The sequence below is a fragment of the Streptopelia decaocto genome (assembly GCF_964273445.1).
Source record: "Streptopelia decaocto genome assembly, chromosome: 9".
NCBI lineage: Eukaryota > Metazoa > Chordata > Aves > Columbiformes > Columbidae > Streptopelia > Streptopelia decaocto.
Window position 1 is genome coordinate 10798695 of NC_138664.1, and position 24473 is coordinate 10823167.

A 24473-nucleotide genomic window follows, 5' to 3' on the forward strand; every position below is an offset into this window, starting at 1 on the left:
GAAAAGCAAGTCAATTTAATACTGAACAAAATATAAACAACCTTGGAAAAGGTGATACTATCCACGTGTAATTTTATACATATATGTATATATGAACAGATATAGATATATGTATATATAATACAGCATAAATACGTAAGGAACACAACGGAATTCCATAGTAATAGCTTATAATTGTCTCTATTCACTGCCATGGTGTTCTAGTTCAAATCCATCAGACACGTAGTCATCCCTCGGTTGCTTCAGTCATAATTAATTGCCAAGAAGATATTACAGGAGCTGAACTCCTTCCCTGCCGCGTCCTTCCCAAAATAAAACTGCGAGCCTGTTATTGACCTGCTAATGGTATTTTAACTGATCCCCTTAACAATCACTGTGATCTGAAAACCAGAAAATAGCCCAAACCAAACATCCGCACCTCGGAGGAAATTTGCTGTTTGCTTTGGCTCTTTTGTGTAACCCAAAAACCAGATCCTGTTCTCACACGCACATTTTACAACCGTGTAACTGCACCAGCTCCCACAGCTTTGGCGCACATGCCCAGCAGCCTGACTGAAAAACGATGCGGTTTGATACAATACAGCCAGATTGTGTTAAATCCCGGAGTTTCGGGATCAAGCCGAACAGTACAAAGCGAGGAAAAGACAAGGTTACAACATGTGGAGCACTAAGAGCGTAAACACTGAGAGTGATTCCAGATTTTTAGAAGATGAAAAGAAAATCATGCTCTGCTTCTCTCTAGCACCAAAACAGAAAGAAAAGGAAGTTCTTAGGTTTCTAAGAAAACCATTAAAACTTACAGAGTCTCAGAGACAAGCCCCAAGGGGAGAATTTCCTGGATTAAAGAGAATCATTTTGCTATGGATTTCTATCTTAAACGACCTTTTGCAAGTTAAAAGTGACTTCACACACTTCTGATGCTTTTTAGCCAAGCCTGCTGCTTAGTTAAAACTGGGATTGCACATCCTTGAGGCTTAGTGGGGTTACCTGAAGCTCTACAGAAGGGGGTTTCTCAAATATAGCATCATCATCATGCCACACAGGAGTGCTGGAAAGGACCCAGGAATGGAGGAGTGCAAAGAGTAAGAGCCTGGGCAACAGTCCCTCAGACAAAGCAGGAAATGCACTGAAATATTTCAGGTTGCCTCACATGTAGTGTTTGTAAGGTCTCTCCTCACTAAACCCTCTGCAGACCTTTGAATTTCAGTATTGAATTTTAAAATCCTAACAGCCTATATCATGCTGATGCAAGAAGAGTATTGTAAAACCAGTTCCACAATGAACATCAGGGAAAAATGTTAGGAAGAAATGGATTGCACTTTAAGCCTCTTTAAAATTTACAGTTTCAGCTCTTTGAGTTCGGTTTGCACTCAGAATAAAAGATTGTTATGTCCATATCACAGTAAAGTATAATTTCACTTCCCCACTGAAATCAAGTAGAATCAGGATAGGATCTCAAGCTGCTGAAAGGGGGAAAAAAAAGTAGTATAATTTATCCTGGGGAGAGAAGAAATCATTGAACCTGGCATCACCTGAATCCAAAATTTGAATTCTTTACGAGGCAGCTTAAAAATCCTTCTTTCTTAAAAAACAATTAACATCTAGATAAGTGATGTGTGACCAGCTTCTAAGCAGTGAGACACATCCTTTTCATGAAGCATAAAAACCATATGACAGCATTCAAAAATGTAATGCAGGTTGTAACCATTTGGGTAAACTCTTGCTGTGTAGTGAGAAAATCATCTAGTATTATTACATAAGATACCAAGGAACACACTGTAAAAATACATCAATTATGTCATAATGCTTTTAAAAAGTGAAGATCTGGTGCTGTAGAAGTACATTATTTTGTTTCAGCTCCTCCCCCAAAAGAACACCCATGGTACTGCATTATACCACGGACATTTGATTTTATTTACACCTCAAGCTTTAAAGTTATTAGGTCACCGTACTTTAATTTCCTGTATGGCACCAAATTTACTTTTAAAAAAAGTGTCTCTGTGTGTGTGTACGTGTGTGTACATGTGGCAGGCACCAAAATGCAATGTTCCATTCTATTTTCTCTATCCTGTATCTCCCGGTTGTTAAAGCAGCCAGCGCAGCAGAGTTCTGCAGTCAGTTAACTGCCTTCAGGGCAGCGATCCGGGAGCCCAGATTCTCTTGCAGGTAATACAGTAGATGAAGTTCATAGTGCTCTCCCGACTCGGGTACCCTTATACTGTGTCTCTCCTGAGGGTAGATCTAAAATATAAAATAAAAGTCGTAAGTATCCACAAGAGTCACAAGCACCAATATTTAAACCGGTCCCCAGCATCACATTCAAAATGTTCATTTATTTCCCTGAATCAATTCTCTATTTAACCTAATACAGCCCATCTGTCACCGCCTGAACCCAGAAACAACCCACCGCACCCGCTAATCCCGCCGGTGCTGCGCTGCAGGGGACCAGCCTGGTCAAACAGAGGCAGATCCTGCCCAGAGCCATCACGTATTAATACATTGGCACGCTCCCAGCTCTGCGGCATGGTGTGGGTTACCTGGGCTACATCTGCACAGAAACAGCAGGGTTTAATTAAATGCAAAACCCTGTTCTGTGCTGCACAAACACTGCTGTACTGCCTCCAAACTGCAGATCTCCTTGGGAGCAGCCTTACCTGCTTTTAACTGCTCATTTGCCTAACACATTTCTTTTTCTACTCATAACATTTTCCTTTTAAAAGTTTTTACAAGTTACCCAGCATAGCGATGTTAGAAGTTCCTCACACCCTGGTTCTAGCCTTACCTGTAAGTCATATGGTTTCCCAGCTCTCACTAAAAAGCTGAGCAAAATACTAGTGTGTGCAAAGTGAACATTCTCATCCAAGAATCCATGTAGCAGCAGCAAACGGTTTGGTCTGAGAAAAGCAAGAGACAAACATTTCTGAACAGCATCCCCAAACCTGCCAGTCATGTCACAGTCCACACACATCCCTTCAAAAAGAATCAACAGGAAAAAAATACGTGCATTGAAGACAGTGATTTCACTATTGTAAATCGCTCTGGATGGACGTGTCTCCCCAACCTATTCTTTCCTCTTCTGAAAGTTTTTCCTGCATATGCACATCACGGTCAGACCTTTTATCTGTGTATCTTCTTTATTCTCAGAGGATTTCCTAGCTTGGAGAATACAAAGGCTTAACACTTGCTCAAAATCACTGCTGATTTTCAGCTCTTTGGCAAGAAAGCCCATGGTCTCAGCCTGCTCTGCAGACAACTGTGTGCTGGTACAGTCTTAGAACAAGCAGAAAGCATCCTGATCAACTCTTTTTTTTCTAGCTTAATGTGTCTCTGAAGTGCTAATCGTAATTGAAGATATATTTGTCATTTCTTCAGACATAAAAGATAGTCTTTAATTATGGCTAATATAAAAAGGATTACATGGAATGGCCTGTAATCATGCAAATGTTCATTCAAGTACTAAGTCTATTAGTGTTGGGGTTTGGTCCTTTTGTTTTTTTCTTTTTAAAAATGATTATTTAATACTGGCATTTGTGATTCCAGGATTCAGTTGCCAAGAACACGGAGATTAAAATGTGCCCGTGGGGCTTGAACTTTCCTGGTAGGAAAAGCCAAGGCAAAAGCCAGAACCAAACTTACTCAGAAGGAAACTTCTCAGCTTGCATGGCCACCGAACCTAAGTAATACCCCTGCTCGTTGTGATCTGGGTGGCCCATATAGCGCTCTGTGTAACCAGTGTCGTAGAAAATCCACAGCGTGACGGGTGCTCCAGCAATGGCAACCTGCAAGTTCAACAGAGCTGTCAGCATGGGGAGGGAACAGCAACACCTGTGCCCCCGAGCTGGGGACGTCCCTCCCTTCACAGCTCCAGCCCAGTGCAACTATAATTGCCCAAAACACACTGAGAAGTTTACAGCCTACAACCTGCAGTGGAAAAAGAAAAGCAATCCTCACTCCGCTTGCAGAGAGGCTTGTGAAAAAAAAGATCAATGAGAAAACAAAAACCACCAAATAACTCTTTGCAAGGCAAGTATCTTTAAAAGTAAAACTATAATGATTCTTAACGTCTTAAGGTCTTGAGACAAGTGGTTATTAAATCTCCCAGGAATTTTCAGGTCAGGTGACCTGAGATTGCAATAGCTATACCAGCACCATCAAGTTAGTGCAGGCTCAACAGTCCAAGAGTTTAAAGGTCTCTCACACAGTTCCAGAGAGGGAATATCCTTCTGTGCTCAGCTGAACAGGGTGAACAGTTGTTCCTCCTCACGCCAGCTCATGAGAACAGTCTTGGTTATTCCAGTAAAAGGATATTTCAGTAAAACTGGCCTATCTAGACAGCCCCACACTCCTCTTAGGTACCAGGCTTCTGGGATGGCAAGCATGTTCTGCTCAAATGCACCCTGCTCACATTAATCCTTACAGACAACATCACAGAATCATAGAATGTCAGGGATTGGAAGGGACCTCGAAAGATCATCTAGTCCAATCCCCCTGCCAGAGCAGGAACACCTACATGAGGTTACACAGGAAGGCGTCCAGGCAGGTCTTGAATGCCTCCAGAGTAGGAGACTCCACAACACCCCTGGGCAGCCTGTTCCAGTGTCTGTCACCCTCACTGAGAAGTTTCTTCTCAAATATAAGTGGAACCTTTTGTGTTCCAGTTTGTACCCATTACCCCTTGTCCTATCATTGTTTGCCACCGAGAAGAGCCTGGCTCCATCCTCCTGACACTCACCCTTTATATATCTATAAACATTAATGAGGTCACCCCTCAGTCTCCTCTTCTCCAAGCTAAAGAGCCCCAGCTCCCTCAGCCTTTCCTCACATGGGAGATGCTCCACTCCCTTCATCATCTTCGTTGCCCTGCGCTGGACTCTCTCCAGCAGTTCCCTGTCCTTCTTGAACTGAGGGGCCCAGAACTGGACACAATATTCCAGATGTGGTCTCACCAGGGCAGAGTAGAGGGGAAGGAGAACCTCTCTCAACCTGCTAACCACCCCCCTTCTAACATCACACCTTCACACCAGGTCAGGGTTATGTCTGGCTCATTTGGAGCTCAGGGAAGCAAGCACAGTGATGGTGCAGTCACGCCACACGTTTTGGGGCGGTTACACTCAAATAAGAATATCACAGTCTCCTGGGGAGAAAAGCTGCAAATTTGTATGGAAAATGCAGCACTTAATTGCACAAGTGCAATTTTCTGATTTGAGGCATCTCTGTTAGCATTAATTATTGGGGCTGTACTGGTATCCCTGTCTCTGAAAAGCCAAGTCCCATAGCTGTACCAGTACAGACTCAACATGAATACCAGTCCCAGACACCTCCCAGAGCACGACAGTGACAACAGGCTTACAGAGCAAGAGCATCTCATCCCCATGAAACACAAGTAGAGAGAACTGAGGAGACAACCCAAGGTCACCCAATAACTTAGAATTGTTTCTGCAACACCCATTGATCACTGGTTTTAGAAGGTAGCGTGACTTGTTAGCAGGCACTCGCCTTAAGGAGTGAATAGACTTTCAGATCTGTTGTCTGTGAAGTATCAAAAAAATAACCAAAACCTGGAAGCCTAATTAGAAATACCATCAAAGAAACTATTGCTAGAAAAGCAACTTCTCTCTGAAGTCACCCAAATAGAAGAATCCTGAAGAAAACAGCCAGAAGACTGTGTCCTGGCTTGTCTAGAGCAAACTCAAAAGTCTATGCTGTGAACACCCATGGAAGGTTACATGATTAAGTGAAAAATTCTGTCTGTACCACCAGAATAAGTACTCAATGTATGAACATACCCTGAAGATATCTGACCTCTGCATTAAAGCCATAAGAGAGAGGTAGCCTCCGTAGGACCAGCCGTGAATGCCGACACGATCCAAGTCAATGAAGTCATACTGGGATGCTAAATACTGCAGCCCTTCCACCTGGTCGTCAATTTCTATTTGCCCCTGGCAGGGGAGAGACAAAAGGTAAGTTTTGTTAGTTCCAGACAAAAGTTACATTCTCAGGATTTCAAAAGGTAAGATTTTTCTGTATTTCTGCTCTTTGCTGTTACAAAAGCAAGGCTGCATTCTAGCTCTGTGCATGCAAATGCCATTCCCAACACACAAAGCTGCACTGCAAAGTCAGCAGAGCCTGGCATGGGCCCCACCTGCCTGGACACATGGCCAAACACCCTCACCTCTCCAGCCTAATGCAGGAACTGCCCTAAATAGTAACCACGCTGTGCATGAAACTACCCTGCTTTGCGTGAGCAGCAAAGCATATCTGGTGGGAGTCAAGAACCCCTTACAAACCACTTTGCGTTACGCCTGCCAAGCTGGAGTTGGTTTGAGTCCCAAGCTGGAGTTGGTTTGCAGTCTCATGCCCTCAGGTTACATCTTTCCCGCATTGAGCATCTTTCCTGTCTCAAGTTCACACTCAACTGCATGCAGTTTTGCTCCCCAGGCCCAGGCAGCATCACACGGGCAATGCTGAGCATCTGTACCACAACAGTGCTTCAGCTCAGGTAACGCCAGGACTCAAACCTGTCTCTGGCTCAAAATGAAGAGCCAGACTCAGAGCTCCACTTACCATCTTGTATTTAAAGGCTCCTTCAAACTTCAGCCCTCGGTGGCAGGACCCTCTGTTGTCGATCACAACCACCACATAGCCTAAAGATGCCAAAGTGTTCAAACGGAAATACTTGATTCCTTTAAAGCGATTGTTCACTAGCTGTACCTGGAACAGAAGAGCAATGACACAACCACATATGTAATGGAATGCAGAGGTCATCTCTCAATCCGATTTCAGATTTTACTTATATTTACCTTAATTTAAATGTTTTATATGTTTTTATAATGTGAAGTTTTCAAGATCCCTACTCTCTTCTGCAGGATTCTCTCTTCCTGCTTGTGGTCTGCTATGAAATAAACTCTCTTCCCCCAGTAACAAGCTGTTCTGTCACAGATACGAAGAGCAGAACTGAGCTCCACTGCAGCACCAACGGGCAGAGAGCAAGAGGGGTGACCACTGACAGCACAACCCAATCCTGAGACTGCAGCTCTGCTCTCCTGTTTTTTACCAGGAGAAAATATTTCCCTTCACCAAGTCTCATTCCAGCTGTCTTGGACCACAGCAGAGCACAGCAGAGTTGGGGGAACCAAGGCAGGTCGAAGGGGCTCACCTTCTACTCATCAGTGGGAAAAGGATGACTGGAGAGCAAGCTCTGCTCACACACACACAGGGAAAGGAGAAACAAAGAACAGGAGCCCCTATGGAGGTGTCAGAGATAAAACAGGGAACAGGGACTATTGGCACTCCCCTTTCTCCCAGTTCCAGCTCTGCCACTCCACAGCTGTTCTCAGACAAGTGGCAGCACCTCAATCTGTGACCTGGAAATGATGGCTGCTTACAGCACCCTCATCCTTCTCAAAAAAGAAGCAAAATGCTGCAGAGAGCAGGAACTGTTCATCCAGGAGAGCAGGAACTGCTCATCCAGGAAAGCAGCGCAGTGATCCAGGCCAGCCCACTGCTCTCTGACACGCCGCCCTCACCTGAGGCCCTCCGTAGATGAAGAGCACAGTCGGGTACTTCTTTCCAGGCTGCAGATTGTGAGGTTTGTACATCATCCCATAGAGCATAAAGCCCGTGGAACTCTCGAAGGAGAACATTTCTGGGGGAATGTAATCAGGAAGGGGGCCTGCCGGAGGAGGGAACAGAGAGTCTGGTTTAACAGGGAATGGATGGATGGATAGCGCAGCCTCTGCTCCAGCCCTGCCCCACCACTGATCTCGCTGCAATCCCAGTGGAGCTCTCCCACGCTTTCCAGCGGATGTGGCTGGGACCGGGCAGAGACCAGGAATGCCCCAGGGGAGCTTTCTCAGTCCCATCACGTTCCCATCCCTGCTCTCCTCTGAACAGGAGTAACTTTTCTCCCTTGACACAGCCATTACAAGTATCCCATCCCTTCCCAACCCCACTTAGGACTCATTGCATTAATATATGGAAAACAATGCCTTAGGGAAGGAGAGATGAAAGGGGACAGAAACACAATGGAGAAAGAGAAGTGTAAGAGCTGTCTCACAAGGACATGAGTAGGCAGAAGCACAAAATTATTTAAGAAGTGTATATACCCCCAGAGGCACAGAAACATGGTTGTTAGCAGGCATATAGCACAGAATATAGCACTTAAACCCCTCCCCGATGCTAAAATTGACTTTCTACAGCTTCTACTGGCTCTGGCAGTAAAAACTTGTTAATTTCCACTCTAAATGCCTTCATGGCCAATTTATACCCATTTGCTGGTGAGCTGAAAATGTAACTCAGGTACTTCCAAGAACCCCTCACATGGGCATGAGTTCCAGAGACAAGTCTAGTCACCCCCAACTGCAAATCTCAAGCAAGTATATTCTGGGATATCTTTCATTCTGTGATCCTGGTTGCCCTTTTCCAGTTCCTCGTCCATGCCAATACCTGCTGAATCTAAGATGGTAGCCCAGAATTCCTTCGTCCTGTGAGCTGCATCATCTTCAGGTCCTGTCAGCCGGTAAAGTGACACACAGTGAGGGTTCTTCTGATTACTGTACTTGCTGATGAACATGTCACAATCCTAAGGAGAAAAAGAACTGAACTCTTCAGTGCAAAGGCACAAGCAAAAATGATCATTTCTTTCTGCATGTAGATCTTTCAGAAAAGCAACTGAACTGGGAGGCCAAATCTCGTTTCAGGCACTCACTGTACAACATACAGGAGCACAAAACTCAGTGTAAAATCTACTTTTGTTACGTTCAAATACAGCCTTGTCTGCTGACTGATGAAGGACAGGACTGGTGACAAGCCCCAGCACGGGCATGGCCTCGCAAGCAGGTACCTGGCTGACACAGCAGGCGTGCGAGTAACCGTGTTCTGTCAGCCGCTTTACTTCGCCAGGATTCTCATAGTTAACAACATACAAGTGATGCTCTAAAGGCGAGTCCTTTGTGCCTTGAAAGTACACCAGTTTTTTGGCTTCATCAACATAGATCTGTTAAAATGAAAACAAACACATCACTCAATATTGTTGCTTGCCAAAACAATACCCAGTTCTACCATCTCCCAGTTTCCCCCTCTGTCTCCCCTGCCCCACTTCCATAAAATTGAGTTGTAGCCCAACAATCTGCAAGGAATAAGCCAAATGACTGTTTTTACTGTCCACAACTCTGTCAGTTATGATTTGCACGTCAAACCTTGTTGCTCAGCTCTCTCGTGCAATCCTCTACTCTTCCCAGTCTACCCTGCTGTTTGCTATGCTAAATAACTCTGTCCCCCATTCTTTGTCACCTCCCAACTCTTCAGGCCCTTTCCCAAATCACATCAGATATGAACCACTCCAGAAAAAAATCAAGGCAGCAGCTGACTGTAAATTGCTGCCATGTTAAATATTCCTCAGCTGTCCCTTCCTTTTGAGCAGACAGCAGAACAGATTCAAAAGCAGGTCAGCTTGTACACCTCATTCTCTAACCCCACTTCTTACTACCATTTAGGAAGGACTTTAAAGAGCTTTACAAAATCCAAATGAGTCAGACAGCTCTCCTTAAACTGCTGTTTGATTCAAATGATCAAAGAATTCATCCAGTTCAGCAGTTTGGGGAACTCCTTGTGCAAGCTTACAAGCAACAGGGAACATAAACACTGTGTATTCTAGCTAAAAAGAGACAGGACTAACAGATTTATGTGGATCCCTCCAGTGACTAACTCTTGATTCCAGGACAGCAGTTGGACACCATTGTGACATCTTGCTGCTCAAAAATACTGCTGCCTTGTAGTATTTTTGCACCCTTCTCCCCTTTAAGCATTGAACTTAGTGGGGAAAACTCCTTGTTGACAAGGATCCACATAGGAATATGCAGGACAAGAGAGCCAACTAATGTTGCTTGCGTTGCTTTCCCACACGGCCAAAATCACAACCTCTGGTCTGGAATAGCGTATCAGAGGTAGAGAAGGATGCAGGACATCCACACAGCAGGAGCAGAGACTTACATTGGATCCATGTCTGCCAAGCACTTCCCATTCCCCACTAGTGATTGCTATCTCCTCTTTGATGGGGCACTTGAAGTCACCTGCAAATAACCAGCATAGAGAGATTTTACACTTTTACATCTTACAAAACACACGGTTGCAATAATTCTTATTCCTTCCAAGTTTTGTCACTAGACTAAACCCAAGAGCAACCTGCCTTGCAGAAGCCCCACACCTCCACCAGCTCCCCAGACAAACACAGCTATGTCATGCATCTGAGCAAGGCCAAACTTTGAGTGCAGCTCAGAAGCATGTGGTCCTTGATTTTTTTTGTTGCTTGAAACAACTCTTCCTGCATCACCCTTTCCAAAAGCTGCCAGTGATTTTCTCCTCCTAACATATCTGTCTATACAGCAATACCATGATTTTTTTTAGGAGCAGACAGGAATTCTCTGCATAGTTGTCATTTCATAGGTTTTGCTGCCAAGCGCACATGTTCATTTTAAAGGGACTAACGTGGGATAGGGGGGCCCTCTATGGACCTTTTTACAGTGTGTTCAAACTGTGCTCTTTGTCAGCCTCTCTGCTACCAATCTGCATGTAAAGGCTGTAAAGGACTTGGGTTTATTTGTAAAATCAAGTCCTGAACCAATGTGCATCATGTATTAGATACGTTGGACCCTGCACATCAGAGGGAGCCATGTTATTGGTATTAATGTAATGATTAACCTCTGGCAAAGTCAGCACACAAACAGTCACAACACTGACAAGGAAAAGCCAATTAAGTGCATGTCAGAGTATCACAGGGAGCTTGCTTCCCAGCTGATTTTTTTAAACTTTTCCCTCTAGTTTGTGAGGAAAAAATCAGGGTTAAAACTAAGGCATGCCGAATACAGAATAACCCCTGTACAATTTCAAGAGGAATGACGGTACAGTGAAGCACTTTCCTGGACAACAGCAGGAGTTTCCAATAAGACAACGATTCCTGCCACCTGGAAAGGCATTTATTTCCTCCCCAGTCACCAGCAAATGCTCCAAAAAAGTGCAAGAGAATAATTTTACTTACTTGGAGTGGGGAGGCCTCCACACGACCTTTTATACTTGCTCTCCTTCAAAACCGAGATGACTTTGTACAGGTGCCGGAATCCTGTTTTACACTCAGAAGCAAAAATGAACTCGATCTCATCTTCATGGGTTTGAGGGAAAACGTAGAAGATATCGTGGATCTATAGAGGCAGAGCAGGGAATTGTTATTAGCAGGACTCCAGCACTGAAGTTAACACATAAGTTCTTTTTGCTGCCCAGCAGATAACACAGTTCACACTAGCAGAGTACAACACTGTCCCTTACTGGGAGAACCGGTTATGCTGACGAGCCAGGGGGCGTGGAGCTGTGGAGCTCCAGGCTTTTTGCTAGTCTAACTCTAAATTCTGCCCACCAAACTAATTGAGTTTTTCTGCACCTGCCTTTCTAGCTTAGATCCAGAGGTGGGTCCCACTCTGCAGCCAGCATATGAGTCACCCAGAGAAGCCGGAGTTCAGTGGCCTCCTCTGTCTGCAGCAGTCCAGAAGGCCACAAGTGAAGAGCTATTTAAAGAAAGATGAGCTGACATAATCTTTCCACTCATGAACTTGCCAACTCTTGCTTCAAGGGACAATGTTTTGAAGGACTCGGGAGCATTTATCCGTACAGTATGAGCTGCCAGTCAAAAGCCATTCCAGCCAGTAAAAATAACAGAGAAAGGACAACTCACTGCACCACCCTGAAACCATATACACTATTACTAAGGAGAAAACATAATAATAGAGAGCACTTGCTGTATAGAGACCATTCACTGCAAGGCTTCGTGCAAATGCTTTCTGCTGAATGAGCAGACTTTGAGAATTCTTCACCCAACATGACGCAGACAGATCTTTGTTGGCTGAAGAATCCTTCATCTGCTGGCACTGCTGGTAGTGAATGGGCACCAAGAAGCCAGAGAGTGTCAGTGGGTGACACTGCAGGCAAGGGGCTGCCCTGGAACAGAGCCCTGCACCCTGCTCCTAGTCCTGTCTGACCACTGCGCAGCCTCAAGCAAAGCAGTTTTGCTTTCACAGCTCAAATATCTCTGTCCTCTACATACTGAGTTCTCTACAGCAGGAAGCACAGAATTTGCACAACAGGAACACTCTCCTGGGCAGCACAATAACACCAACATTGCTCAAGTACTACAAATAAGGTGTTGAACAACAGTCAGAAGACGCTAAAATTCAGATTCTTACATTTATCCAGATATCTGTTGTCTCTTCATAAATAATGAAAGGTGTAACAGAATCTGGTACAGCATCGATAAGTTTCTGTCTTTCCATTGCATCATCTTCTGTGGGGATGAATAATGCAGGAGGGATCAAGACTATCTGAAGTCGAGTTTGGGAGCGATCCAATAAGATGGACCAGATGCTGTTGAGGAGACAGACATTAGAGAAAATAACATGCAACCATGAGTATTAGACTGGTGTGAAAATCTCAACAGACACTCATTAGCACTATGAATTTTGAGGGAGTCAACAACGTTCAATTTCAGATTAAGCACAAAGCAACATGTAAAATTTCACCCTCATAAACAAATCTCTTTCATAATACATTTCACTTCATTTCAATATTGCATAAGCACTGCAGGTTCAAAAGTTTAATTAATTCTTTTCTCCCAGATTTGAATTGTGCTTCAGGGGAGGAAGAGAAAAGAAAAATCAGAGGTAATAACAAAGCAGAAAATTTTCAACTGAAATTTCAGGATACCTGTGAAAATATTAATGTTTTAAGTCTATAGCTGGCAGAGGATAATACTGGCAACTAAATGGACTGGCAACAGACCCTGCCATGCTTCTGATGACTTAACATGTAGCTCTAACAATAATCTCACAAAAAGCAAGATAATGGAGCAAATGCATCCCTGCATTTCTCCCACATTTTGGGGAAAAAAAATAATTAAAAAGGGGAAAGCCATCTTTAGATTCAAGAACTGGAGAAGTGCAAACCTGGAGAAGCTTCTGGTGAGTTAGAAACACTGTACTACATCATCTACAGGGTTAAAAATGACATGCAAATGTAAGTAGCACTTACAGCAGGTTTTCTGATCAGTAAGTCTGGTCAGCAAGGATGGTCCAGTGGTTAGGGCGCTAGCCTAGGGCTGGGGACCTGGGCTCAGTTCTCTCCTCAGCCACAGACTTCCCGTGTGACCATGGCAAGTCACTTAGCCTCTCTGGGCTTCAGTTCCCCATCTGTAAAATGGGGACAATAGCGCTGCACTCTCTCTCACAGGGATGCTGAGAGGACACATACGTTAAAGGCTGCGAGTGCCCAATACCGAAGCAGCAGGGCCCGGTACCAGAGAAAGAGATAAGGAGGATTCTGTTTTGTTTTTTCTGGAAAAATCATCCCCTTTGCATGAAGAAGTTTGTAGCAGTTTAAAAATGAAAGCAGGCTTAAGCTTGAAGAAGACAGAGGCCACTACGTTCTGCTTCTAACTGCATCACCCCAAACCCTCTAAGCAGAGACAGGATTAACATACGCACTATTTTCCTTCTGGCGTCCACCCAGCTCTAGCAATGTACTCTACTCCTTCAAAGAGGATCTCGAACGGCTGAACTAGCTCTTTATCCACAACATCTGCAATCTGTTGACAAAGCAGCAATTCAGTGACACTGAGATGAACCCCCGCAACCAGTTTTCATGCACGATGAGGGTCTGGACACAGAAGGCTTCTTCTGTGCAGCTCACACAATTCAGATTGTTCAGTCTTTGCCACGCAGGGGATTCAATCCCATCTGTAGCCAGACACCAGCAGAGTAGAGAGCCGCAAACTAACAGTACAGACACACCTGGGACTTGAGAAATCTGGATGCTGCTCACAAATCCATCACTCACCTTGGACTAGGCCCCTGAACACTAATTTTCCCCATGCACAGGAGAGGTGATTTGTACTGAGCTATTTCGTAAGGTGTTTCCATCAGCAGATGTTGAACATCCTACATGACATCCAGCTATCAATGTGGTTCTAATCCATGATATGCAGTTCTGCAGCCTGTCCCTGCTCGGACCAGGAACAAGTTCCAGTGGTACCCAAAGGGTCGTGACAGCTTTCCCTGCGTTGCAGGCTGACATCAGCACCGCTATTCCATTAGGCGACTGTTGATGGCTGAAGCAGCTCAAGAGTAGAGAGGATCCCAATAATGTATGGCTGTGACTTTGTTTGGTAAGATTAATTTCCCAACCGTCTGAAGATCTTGGATTGGGCTATGGAAATTTCTGCATGTATTAAAAAAATTCCAGGGTTCATCTCTTTCCATACCTTAAAGCTTATGGAAGGTGATATATTCTCTCTGCAATCAAATTTTCCCAATATCTGCAGCCCGTCAAGAGATAAGTCACACAAGAAGGTCTAACCATCCACACTTAAAATATTCTGTTCTTCATCTGAGTTCATAAACCAGTGGTGGGGAAGGAAAGCACAGCCTTGAGAAATAGGGCTGCACACATGGACAGCAAGGATCTGTGCAGGAATGAGTCAAGTACACTGCCCCCAGAGCTGCCATTAAGTTATCACAACCAAGAAAGTTTATTTGTACTGAACTGGAAAATTAATTTTACCAAAGAAAGTCACAGAAATAAAATTTATTTGGAAAACAAGCAGAACATAGAACTTACTCTGCCTTCCGCATTGATTGTCACTTCAGATATCTTGAAAGTGACCTTTGGATTTGCTGTACCTATAAAAAAAAGGATGTTAGCAGTCAGGTATCAACTGTTTGCTTCCAAGAGGGCAGACTTGAATGGTGGATTATTGTGGTGTTTTTCCTACATAACTGGAAAAGGCAAACAGCAGAATGCTCTTTGATCAAATAGCCTACTTGCATGTGTGTGAGACAGCCCAGAACCTGGCAGGGAATAAAGAAACTGCAAACACGAGGCAGACTCAGTGGATGTAATCCCGCAAACAGAACAGATCAAGAACCATGCTACTGTCACAGGTAGTCTTCTCTCCCGTGGTCAAAGGATGCACGTAATATTTGGAAGTAAATGCTCAGGAGTGATCATGATAGCAAAGCAAGCTTTGGTTTACTATTTGGTTGTTTTTCTTGAGATCATGCATAAAAAGTGATCCAGGGCTAAAAAGCACCTGTGAATATTAGAGCAACTCACACTAAAAAAACCTATTGCCATGATTAGTAAAATGAAGATTTCAGCAGTGAGGAAACAGTGAACCACTGTTATCTGTGAGAATCATGCTCTACTGAAGCAACAGGGAAGTCTCAGAAGAACAAGGGTTAGATTGTTCGAATTTAAAAGATGTATAGATGAGACTCTTAGGGACATAGTTTAGTGCTAGATTTAGGTTATAGTTGGACTTGATCTTAAGGGTCTCTTCTGACCAAAATGATTCTCTGATTAATATGTTTCAAGCCTGCCCTCACCCTTTTACTGCTGAACCCTCCAGATAATTTGTTGTTTAACAACAGAGGGTTTTCCTGGTAGGCTGTCAGCATGTTGAGTCTGTTGTTCAAAGTCCAAGAGCAATCATGGAGATCAGAGTCCTTCAGAACTTGAACTACCAGCAGCTAAACAGAAACCCTCCCCAAAAAAATCAAAAGGCCAGAATTCTGTAGCTACTCCCCCAGAGACACGGGGCTGTCATCAGAATCAACTCCTCAACAATCCAGATCTGCCAGGATCTAAGACAGCAGCTCCAAAACAGTGACAGTCAGATGGGGTTTCTGCCACCCTGAGCCACCCAGACTTGGAGCTTTTAGTAACTATGTGGCTGGAATATCAGAATAGTCACCAGTGACTAATCTACCCACCACAGCAGCAGTTCCACATTTCCACCACCCAGACACCCATTCAAAAACTACTCAACACCTCGCCAACAACGCCCCTCTCTAACCTGGGAGTTACCGCTGCCAGGCACGTGGGATTAAATCTGTGTCTCCCAGAAACAGAGATGTAATGTATCAGGGTCTCACCAGTTTTGGGGTACCGGAAGGAATCTGTTCGTCTTGTCTCCAGCATGGGCGATGTGACATGAATAATTTCCACCTCTGACTCATCATTTTCTTCATAAAGAATTTGAAGAACTTTACCTCCATTCAGTGCTGTAAATGAATTAAGAAGGCCTGGTCAGAACAGCTCTCATTACCAGTTAATACTGCAGGCAGCAATATTCTCTCAGGAGCACAAGAAGGATGGAAGGATGAAGAAAACTCCAACAAAGTTTGTAATTCATGTTTCATTAAGCAACGCATTCTGAGACTCTTACAACTCCTGTTGTGAGAAGTCTCTTCCCTCAGTAATTTGTACTCACAAGGCCACTGTAACACGCTAACCGCTACAGATAGTTCAGAATGAGCTGTAAGGTTCCTTTTTTGTGTAAATAAATGTAACAGGAAAAAATAACCCTGCCCTGGGCAGCACAGCAGGGAGGCCACTACTTGTGTGTGTCAGATAGACTTACCTGGCTGTGCCTTCGGGCTCCACCAGTAGCCGGTGTATCTGTCAAACTCCTCCTGCAGCACAAAAGTAGCTACGCCAGCAGATTTTGGGTCCTCCTCAATATTGGCCAGTTCTAAAAAAAGACACAAAAGAATTAGTTCGTGATGTACCACAGAACCAAACCAGTTCTGCATTATCCCAAACATGGCCCAAGTTCAGCCCTCGGGAACAATTGCATGATAATAAATGTGACTTCTCAGCAGATTTTTTCTGCTTCCACCCTGCTCTGTCAATTTATTTAGGGAGGATGTAATCCTCTCTGTCCTGGCAGCTTCTTTTAAGAACGGAAAGCCATCCTCCCTTCTTACTGCTACCCAATTCGTCTCTCAATTTTTTATGTACTAGTCCAAGAAAGAAAATGTTCTCTCTACACAATTTCAGTGAATTGGAACCACAACTTTTAAGAAAATCAAAGAGAAAAAAACCCCAAACTCTCAAATCTTTCTGATCAATTTATACTGAAAATATCAAGATTCAGAAAAATTAAAACATCAGTATTTCATTCACTGTGCCAACTAGAAGCAACAGACTTACATAACATCTCAACATGATGACACAGCCTTAGGGCTTCAATATTTTTCCTGTTACCCTGGAGGTAATTTAGCAGTGCTCCATAAATAATTCTCATCGGAGAAGGAGTCACTGCTACAGTTTATTTTTAATGTACTTACATAATATTTTAGTAGTTAACATTTAAATAAGCTAAAACATTATTATAAAATAATAGAAATTTTAATTTAGCTAAAATTTAAATTATATAGTTTAAATACACAAAGTATGAGTGAACTACAAAATGCAATGGATTTTTTTAAAAGCGCTTTATCCACAATTTCCTATCTTCCTTCCTCCAGGATACATGTCAGAAACAGAGTTGGAGGGGCTAAAAAGCGAGGACTGAAGTTACTGAGTATGAGGGGTCTGCAGAAGCCACAGTGCTATTCAGAAACTGTCTGTACTGCTTCTAAAAGGCACTGCAGCCTTATTTCCCTGACAGAAACTTCCCTCCTGCTCTATTCCACCCACAGCTCCTCCACACAAAAGAAGTCTGTTCCAGTAAAAAGGAACGTGCTGTATTTCATGGGAAGAGCCCTTCCATCTGGATTCAAGAACTCATTTTGCTAGATTTTACAGTGCAGGGAAAAGAATCATCCCACAATATCTGCACTAGAGGAAACATGTAGAATGTGACAAACAAGGTGGAATAAGCAGTGGCCGTTCCTCCAGACTTCAGAAGCAGCCCTGGTGCTGTTGCTGAGTTCAGTCTGTCAAGAACAAGTGCAGAGGAGGTGCAGAGGTTTTACTTCAGGATGCATTACCATTGTGCACAAACGTCAGCCTCCTTTCTTCCCTGGTTTCTAGATTAGATATCCAGATGTCATTGCTATGGATAAATGCAATCCAATTTGGATCAGCTGGACAAAGCTTGGGATCCATGCGGATATTTGGACAACTGGTCTCTACCAGAATGGGTCTTAAAGGCTGTTGCTGTTTGAAAGAAAAATGAAAAGCACAGTAAACAATGATAAAGCACGGGCACTTAGAGAAACTAAAGTGGATTTTCAGAAGGTCTCTAAGACCACAGGAGTGTGGACGCTGACTTCAAATACACAGGTTTACAACAGAGGACTCTACAGAAAAATATTATGCAGATAATTTATAGGGAAAGTTGTGCTTCTACCATGGTTGCACAGATCCCTCCAGGGCCTCTTTCACCAGTGCTGAGGATTAGCCACAAATCAGAAGGCATGTTGCCTAGAGAAGACTGGCACACTCTTAAAAATAACACCCTAAAAAGGGGCTGGCAGAACATACAATCTTGTCCTCAGGGTACAGTAAATTCTCCCTGACAACAGGGTTAGACAGACATTAGGCATTTGTTATAATAATAAGAAATTATTTCAGCTTTGAAGCCCAGCTACAGCACCAGCAGAGCAAAGGCTGCTTGTTCTGCAAGTTGTACAGCCAAATCTTGTAACACACACACACACACACACACACACACACACACACACACACACACACACACACACACACACAGCTTGGACCCCTAAACCACAGCTTGGGAACAAAAGCTGCCTCTGACGTGACTTCTGACTACATGAGAAAGCATGCAGCATCACAGCCTTTGTGTTGCTTTTTATTGGCATTGCAACTTATGAAAAATCAACAAAATCTGGTGTCCTGCCATGCTGCCATGGTTTCTACCATTTCTTGTAATTCACCTGAGTTTCCTCTGCCATGGAAGTGCATCCCTGTGGAGGACTTCTCCACATTTCAAGGGTTATCAAGGCTAATTGCCATCCTAATGCAACAATAACTGACAATCACACTCCGCTTTCACTCCAAGCCAAAGGTGCTTCTAGCAGTGGTACCGCAGGAACCGGGAGAGATGAGTAAACTCACCGTGAAGCCATGAGGGCCTCCGTCTTTTACGTGATAAATTCCACTCCCAGCCTGAAACAGAAAGGTGCCGCTTTCTCGATGGTAATCGTAAGAGGCAATCCCAATCGTGCCAATTCGCTTCCTCTCCCGGAGCAACTCCTCTTCACGAGAGTACATCCCATAGTCCAGGACGGCCTGAATACAGGCAGAGAAGCACAATTAACACCTCTGCAAGTCTTACTACACTCTCAGAGTGCCTGCGTACGCCAGGCTTCCAGGAGCAGATGGCTGTGCAGACACCTTCCTCCTCCAGAATCCTGCTGGCGGCTGGAAACACGCTCCTGCTCGCACCTCTGCCACCAGCTCTTGCAGGTGCAGGTCACGATCGGATCCTACCCAACTGTAGATGTGATGGCCACTCCTCCCATAACAAGGTGGGCACTATTTCAAATATATACTTGTAAAAGAAAGGTCAGACCGAAGGTCTGTTATTTCTAGAACAAACAGGAGAGTCTTTGCTAACTTTTGCAAAGATACACAGTGACTAGGCTGGTGGGAGGAGAGCACAGCATAGATATTCTGTCTGGCTGACAGCATCAGGAAATAACATAGGAAAAACCACACCTAATTGCACATGGGGTTTGTCCCACCTCCTCCAACCTGCCATGGGGTGGGACTGGCATGCAAAGGGGAGAAAAGGGGACACAGAGTGAGTGGGAGGGGCACGCTCAGCTCCAGCATGAGTCACAGAGCCACTCACTGATCCTCAGGGGGATTCATCACTTCCCCCTGCAAGACAGCGATTATTGGAGACTACAGGCTCCTTCGGCAACCCCCAGGGTCTCACAGCAGAGAATTAAATGCAAATTAGCACTTGCAATCTCTGCCGGCAAAGCAGGAATCATCCAGCTCACACAGTTTTTATGACGCACAAAGGCTGTAGCTCCAAACACCGATGAGAAAGCTGTGCTTGTTTTTGAGATGCCTGCAGAGTCAGCCAAGTACAAGAAGAATCTTAAAATATTTAAGATAATAAACTCCAAATTTTAATGAGAGCTTATAGGTGCAACTCCAAAGCCTGTGTACCTGCCACACTGCAAAGAAGCAAGAAGGAAATCAGGACCCACCGGAAAAAGATCCAATAGAGGCTTCCAGGAAAGCAGCAGGACAGCAGCTTTGTTTATGGTTTTGGGAATTTCAGAGTAGAAGAGTGTGTTCTCTCTGTTCTCCCCGGACATTGCTGTTGTGAAAGCGAGAAGAAAAAAAAAATAACATGTATTAGCTTTCTGTTAATAATCCAAACACTCTCAAAAAATACCAAGGAACAGTTTCACAAGCCCTTCCTACCAGAGAAAGTAGACAGTGTCTGCACTGCAGCTTCACTCTGGGAATTCCCAGCCTCACAGAAATGCAAGTCATGGAGAAGACAGAGAACAAAAAAGTACATCCAGGCTTACCCTTTTATTTTATAGGCTTTTAAAATCGAGGAAAGCCTTTCCACTAATTCCCTTGGCTCAAACACAGCACGATGCAGCTTGTGTTTCCAATAAAATACATCTTTAGGAAGGTCTGAATGTCTCTTTCCTGCTCCTGTCCCTCGGTGCTAGTCGGATTTCTGAAAGCTCCTGCCAAGGCACAGGGGGTCAGCCAAGAGGGAGCCACACGTGCCCCAGAGAAGGCCAGGTCCGACCTACAGTTTAGGAAGCTGCACGCAGGAAACCAGAGCTCGTCTCAGCTGGGCTCAGCCTTAACTCACCCTCAACCGGCTTGAACCCAGTATCGTTCAAGGACCATGATCCCCATCCTCTGAAAAGGGGGAAAAAGGGGCCAGATCGGCAACTTTCTGACTCTGTCACTGCGCAGCACATGCAAAGACTCTGTGAATCACAAACCAGAGCTTAAGCACTAGCCTGAGCTGCAAGCAATGTGGCTAGAACACGGTTCCAGCTCTTAGGCCTTTGCTTCTTCCCCAACCCAGTTTTTAATGAACTTATATTCAGCTAGTGCAGCTTTTGACAGAAGCATTCCTCTACCACAAGGCCTGCTCAAAAAGCCACCCAAAAGGTTGCTCACAGCAGCACTTACAGCGCCAAGTCACTTCAAGCACAGCTGCAGCTCAAAAATGCAGATATATCAAATGAACACTAATTAGTAAAACAATGCAGAAGTGAGGCAGAGGCCAAGAACAATAAATGACATTAAGTTCTTCATTATCAAGACAAAAACCATGGAGGAAAAACATTTAGTCTTTAAGCTGCCTCTGCCCTACACTGCTATTTGTTCCCTTCAGAATCCCTGGAAAACCAACTCCATCACTAGCTGAGGCAGAAAAGACTTTCAAGATTCCATTTCTGATCTCTGTTTTGGAAGAAAACTTCAAAGGAGAAAAAGGTTCTACCCACTAGTTGTAACTAAGAAAAAGGAGATCAAACTGACACAGCCTTTGGAGAGGGGACACGGTACTTGGAGTGAGAGAACACGGACCAAACAAACTTAATCTGTCTTCCCAGCCAGGGAACATACCCAGGAGGACACTTCACAGCTCTCTTCCTTGACCTAAAGGGTCACCTCCAACCACACCATTTCCATGGGAGTTTACATCACAAATTTTAATGAGACATTAAAATCATGATCATGACATTTGTCCAGCCACTTTGGCCTGAAATCCATTCTGATTTAACTGCAGGAAACATCCAGCTCTCAAGAACAGTCAAATCCAAACAGCTTCTGCAGTTTAGTCAAGGCTGTCACAGCAAGCTCACCCAGATAGTAGATCCTGTCAGAATGAGGTCCTTCAGGATCATTTTTCTTCACAAAAGTGAAGTCATGAGGGGCTTTTGCCATCATGTACCCATGATACTTCCGTGTGTCTGTGAGCAGTTTCCGAAGTTGGCTCCAGGAGTGTCTCTCCACATAGAAAGGTTCTAGTTTCGGCTGCTCCTCTCTCTGGACCGGCTCCTCACGGCCCGCGGTTTCAAAGATTTCAAGGCCTGGCTGTTCAGTTTCCATGGCTGCTGCCATGTTGCATGTTTCTGGAAGGACAGAATAGCAGAGGCTCAGCATCACCTTCCAGCAGTCCAGCAAACATTCAGACTCCCAGAACACACCACAGCAAAACCATTAGCTCATGGGGGGATAAAACAGTGGAATGTAAAGGACAAGGAAGGAGATTTCTGCTCTAGAAAACAGGCTGCGATCACTCAGCCTTTCAGAATGGAATAAGAACTTCATAAAACGACATGGATTTATTGTTGTTTGCCTCTGCCATCTCCTCACACACCAACTACTCATTTCAGTTCACGAAGTGGACAAATTCTTTCCCGTTAAATTCCCACCTGCTTCTGCACGAATATCACTTTACTACACTGATAACAGAACAGGGGATGATGTAGCAAGATCTAGAACAAACCCCTCAGAAGAAACAACACTGGCAGTTAGTATGGAAGCACCTGGCCATACACAATGGGTCTACACAACCTTGTGACCTTATTCCCATTATTTTCCTAGAATTTCTGGGGTTTGTTTGCATCTCCCTTCAAATGAAGCTCAGAAGGTTGTTTAAAAGTTTGGTTCCACCTTTGACAAGATAAATACAACAAAAACGGTCTTTCTTTTGTCTGAGCTATTTACAACACAAAAGTACAGCAGCACGAGTTAAACAGCCCTGTAGCACTGGAAGGCAAGTCCAAACGCATACCCAGAACACCGCTCTGCTCAGACACTGCAATGAGGCCTCAATCCTGAATCAGAAAACTCAAATCCAATCTGCAGAATTCCAACGAAGAAAAATCTCCTTTCCCACCTACACCCAGACGCTGGTAGGTCTTAACTCGACCTACTTCTCACTCTCCCTTGCCTCGTATCCGCAGGGTACGCCTGGGGCAGGTCAGGCCGGAGCGGGGTGAACAGCCACGGGCCTGCCCTTGCCGTCGAGGCCGGAGGAAGCGAGCAGAGCCCGGGAGGGGAGCCCACCGCCGGGGACGGAAAGCCAGGCAGCTCTGGGCAAGCCCCCTCTTCCTCCCGCTCCACGGCGTACCAGCAGCTCCCCCCGCTCCCGGGAAGGTCCCTTCCCCCGGGAAGCCCGGTCCCACGGGGCTCCTTACCCACCCGGTACTCACGGCGCTCCGCGGCGGCGACGCTGCCGGGCCGCCCCGCCGGGCCGCTTCCGCTTCCGCCAGGAGGGGCCGCCGGGCCGCGCTGGGCGTGGCGGCGCCCCCTGCCCGTGAGGAGGAAGCGGCGCCAGCCGCACCGAGCACTGCGGGATACGGCCGAGGGCGCCACCTGCCGGCCGGGAGGCCGCTCTGCGGGGAGCCGAGGGGAGGGACGTGCCACACTCCCCGCGTGCAGCGGGACACGCACGTGTCTCCTCCCGGGACACACATTTAGCCCGTGCACGGGGACCCAGGAAGCCCCAGGTGACACATGGATCACAGAACAGTTTGGGTTAAAAGCACCTTCCCAGCTCCCCCAGTGCCACCCCTGCCATGAGCAGGGACATCTTCACCAGCTCAGGTTGCTCAGAGCCCCGTCCAGCCTGGCCTGGGATGTCTCCAGGGATGGGGCATCCACCACCTCTCTGGGCTCGAGCGATGACAAGAATATGCTTGAGGCACTAGGTGTCCTACCCAGTTGAAAGCTGCCAAAGAGGGCTGAAAGCCAACGGTGCCTGAAAGAAGTCACAGTTCAGTTAAAACACCTGACATGTTTTCTCACGGACTCTTAAAACCACGTTTTAAGGTTTTAAAAGCAGCATTTCTTATCCAGTGCTGGGGCCAGACCGGAGATGTCCCTCCATAGATCCAATGCTGACCAGTTGGTCATACATGGCTTATATTGGCAGAAAAAATTACATATTCATAACAATTCTTGACAACCATTAACATATTCCATGCCTGTTCTAACACAAGCTGTCTTTTAAGCAATGCTAAGCAACATTCACATGTTTCTCAGTTACTTCTCAGCTACCATTCACATATTTCTCAGTTAAATGTTTTAAAAGAATATGTCATAAAGCTATGTCAGGTTTAAGAATAGGGTATGGTTACTAAGTACAAAGATTCCATGGTTACAAGGTCTGCTTATACGAAGACTCTATGGTTACAAGGCTGGTTGATCTTTAAAGGTTGCTACCCCAATAGTCTCCTAAACTATGAGTTATATAATTACTTAAAATTCGGTCTAATAATTAGAAATACAAGTATCAGTGAGGGACAGGCACTGGGGGGAACACACAACAGCCTGAAGGGGCCAAAAGGGAGACTGTGGGTGCACCAAACAACACCCGGGGATGCAGAGGGAGCGCTGGGACACAGCGAGGCCCGGCTTGCCCGGGGAAGGGGGAGCGCAGGAACCGAACCCTGGGGGACCTGGGGTCCTGGTGGACAGCAGGATGACCATGAGCCAGCACTGTGCCCTTGTGGCCAAGAAGGCCAATGGTACCTGGGGTGTATTAGAAGGGGGTGGTTAGTAGGTCAGAGAGGTTCTCCTTCCCCTCTACTCTGCCCTGGTGAGACCACACCTGGAATATTGTGTCCAGTTCTGGGCCCCTCAGTTCCAGAAGGACAGGGAACTGCTGGAGAGGGTCCAGTGCAGGG

At 45.2% G+C, this 24473-nt stretch overlaps 1 protein-coding gene across 3 annotated transcripts; it reads right to left on the reverse strand.

Annotated features, from left to right (window-relative positions):
- Positions 1-23049, reverse strand: DPP8 (dipeptidyl peptidase 8). 3 transcript variants are annotated; one of them, XM_082061155.1, is made up of 20 exons: positions 22987-23049; positions 21642-21911; positions 20007-20119; positions 18901-19074; positions 17814-17982; positions 16460-16570; positions 15972-16100; positions 14656-14717; positions 13524-13624; positions 12231-12408; positions 11036-11195; positions 9991-10070; positions 8843-8995; positions 8446-8581; positions 7527-7672; positions 6565-6711; positions 5787-5939; positions 3637-3779; positions 2783-2894; positions 1-2241 (listed from the first exon to the last, which is right to left on the reverse strand). In XM_082061155.1, the coding sequence occupies exons 2-20, from the start codon at positions 21898-21900 to the stop codon at positions 2116-2118; spliced, it is 2652 nt and encodes an 883-aa protein (XP_081917281.1). In that variant the 5' UTR covers positions 21901-21911; positions 22987-23049; the 3' UTR covers positions 1-2115. The 3 variants fall into 3 exon arrangements, with proteins under 3 accessions (XP_081917281.1, XP_081917282.1, XP_081917283.1); XM_082061156.1 differs by having other exon boundaries at positions 22998-23033; XM_082061157.1 differs by lacking the exons at positions 21642-21911; positions 22987-23049 and adding an exon at positions 20337-20357.
- Between the last annotated feature and the right edge of the window lie 1424 nt (positions 23050-24473).

What these genes read in the sequence shown, in the direction of transcription:
- DPP8 (XM_082061155.1), bottom strand. Translation starts at nt 21,900, where the DNA reads ATGGCAGCAGCCATGGAAACTGAACAGCCAGGCCTTGAAATCTTTGAA. An exon ending in TGGACGCCAGAAGGAAAATA is followed by an intron (nt 12,409 to 13,523) that starts GTGCGTATGTTA and finishes TCTCCTCAACAG; the next exon opens with CATCTGGTCCATCTTATTGG. An exon ending in GCTGAGAAGTTTCCTTCTGA is followed by an intron (nt 2,895 to 3,636) that starts GTAAGTTTGGTT and finishes TGCTTTTCTCAG; the next exon opens with ACCAAACCGTTTGCTGCTGC.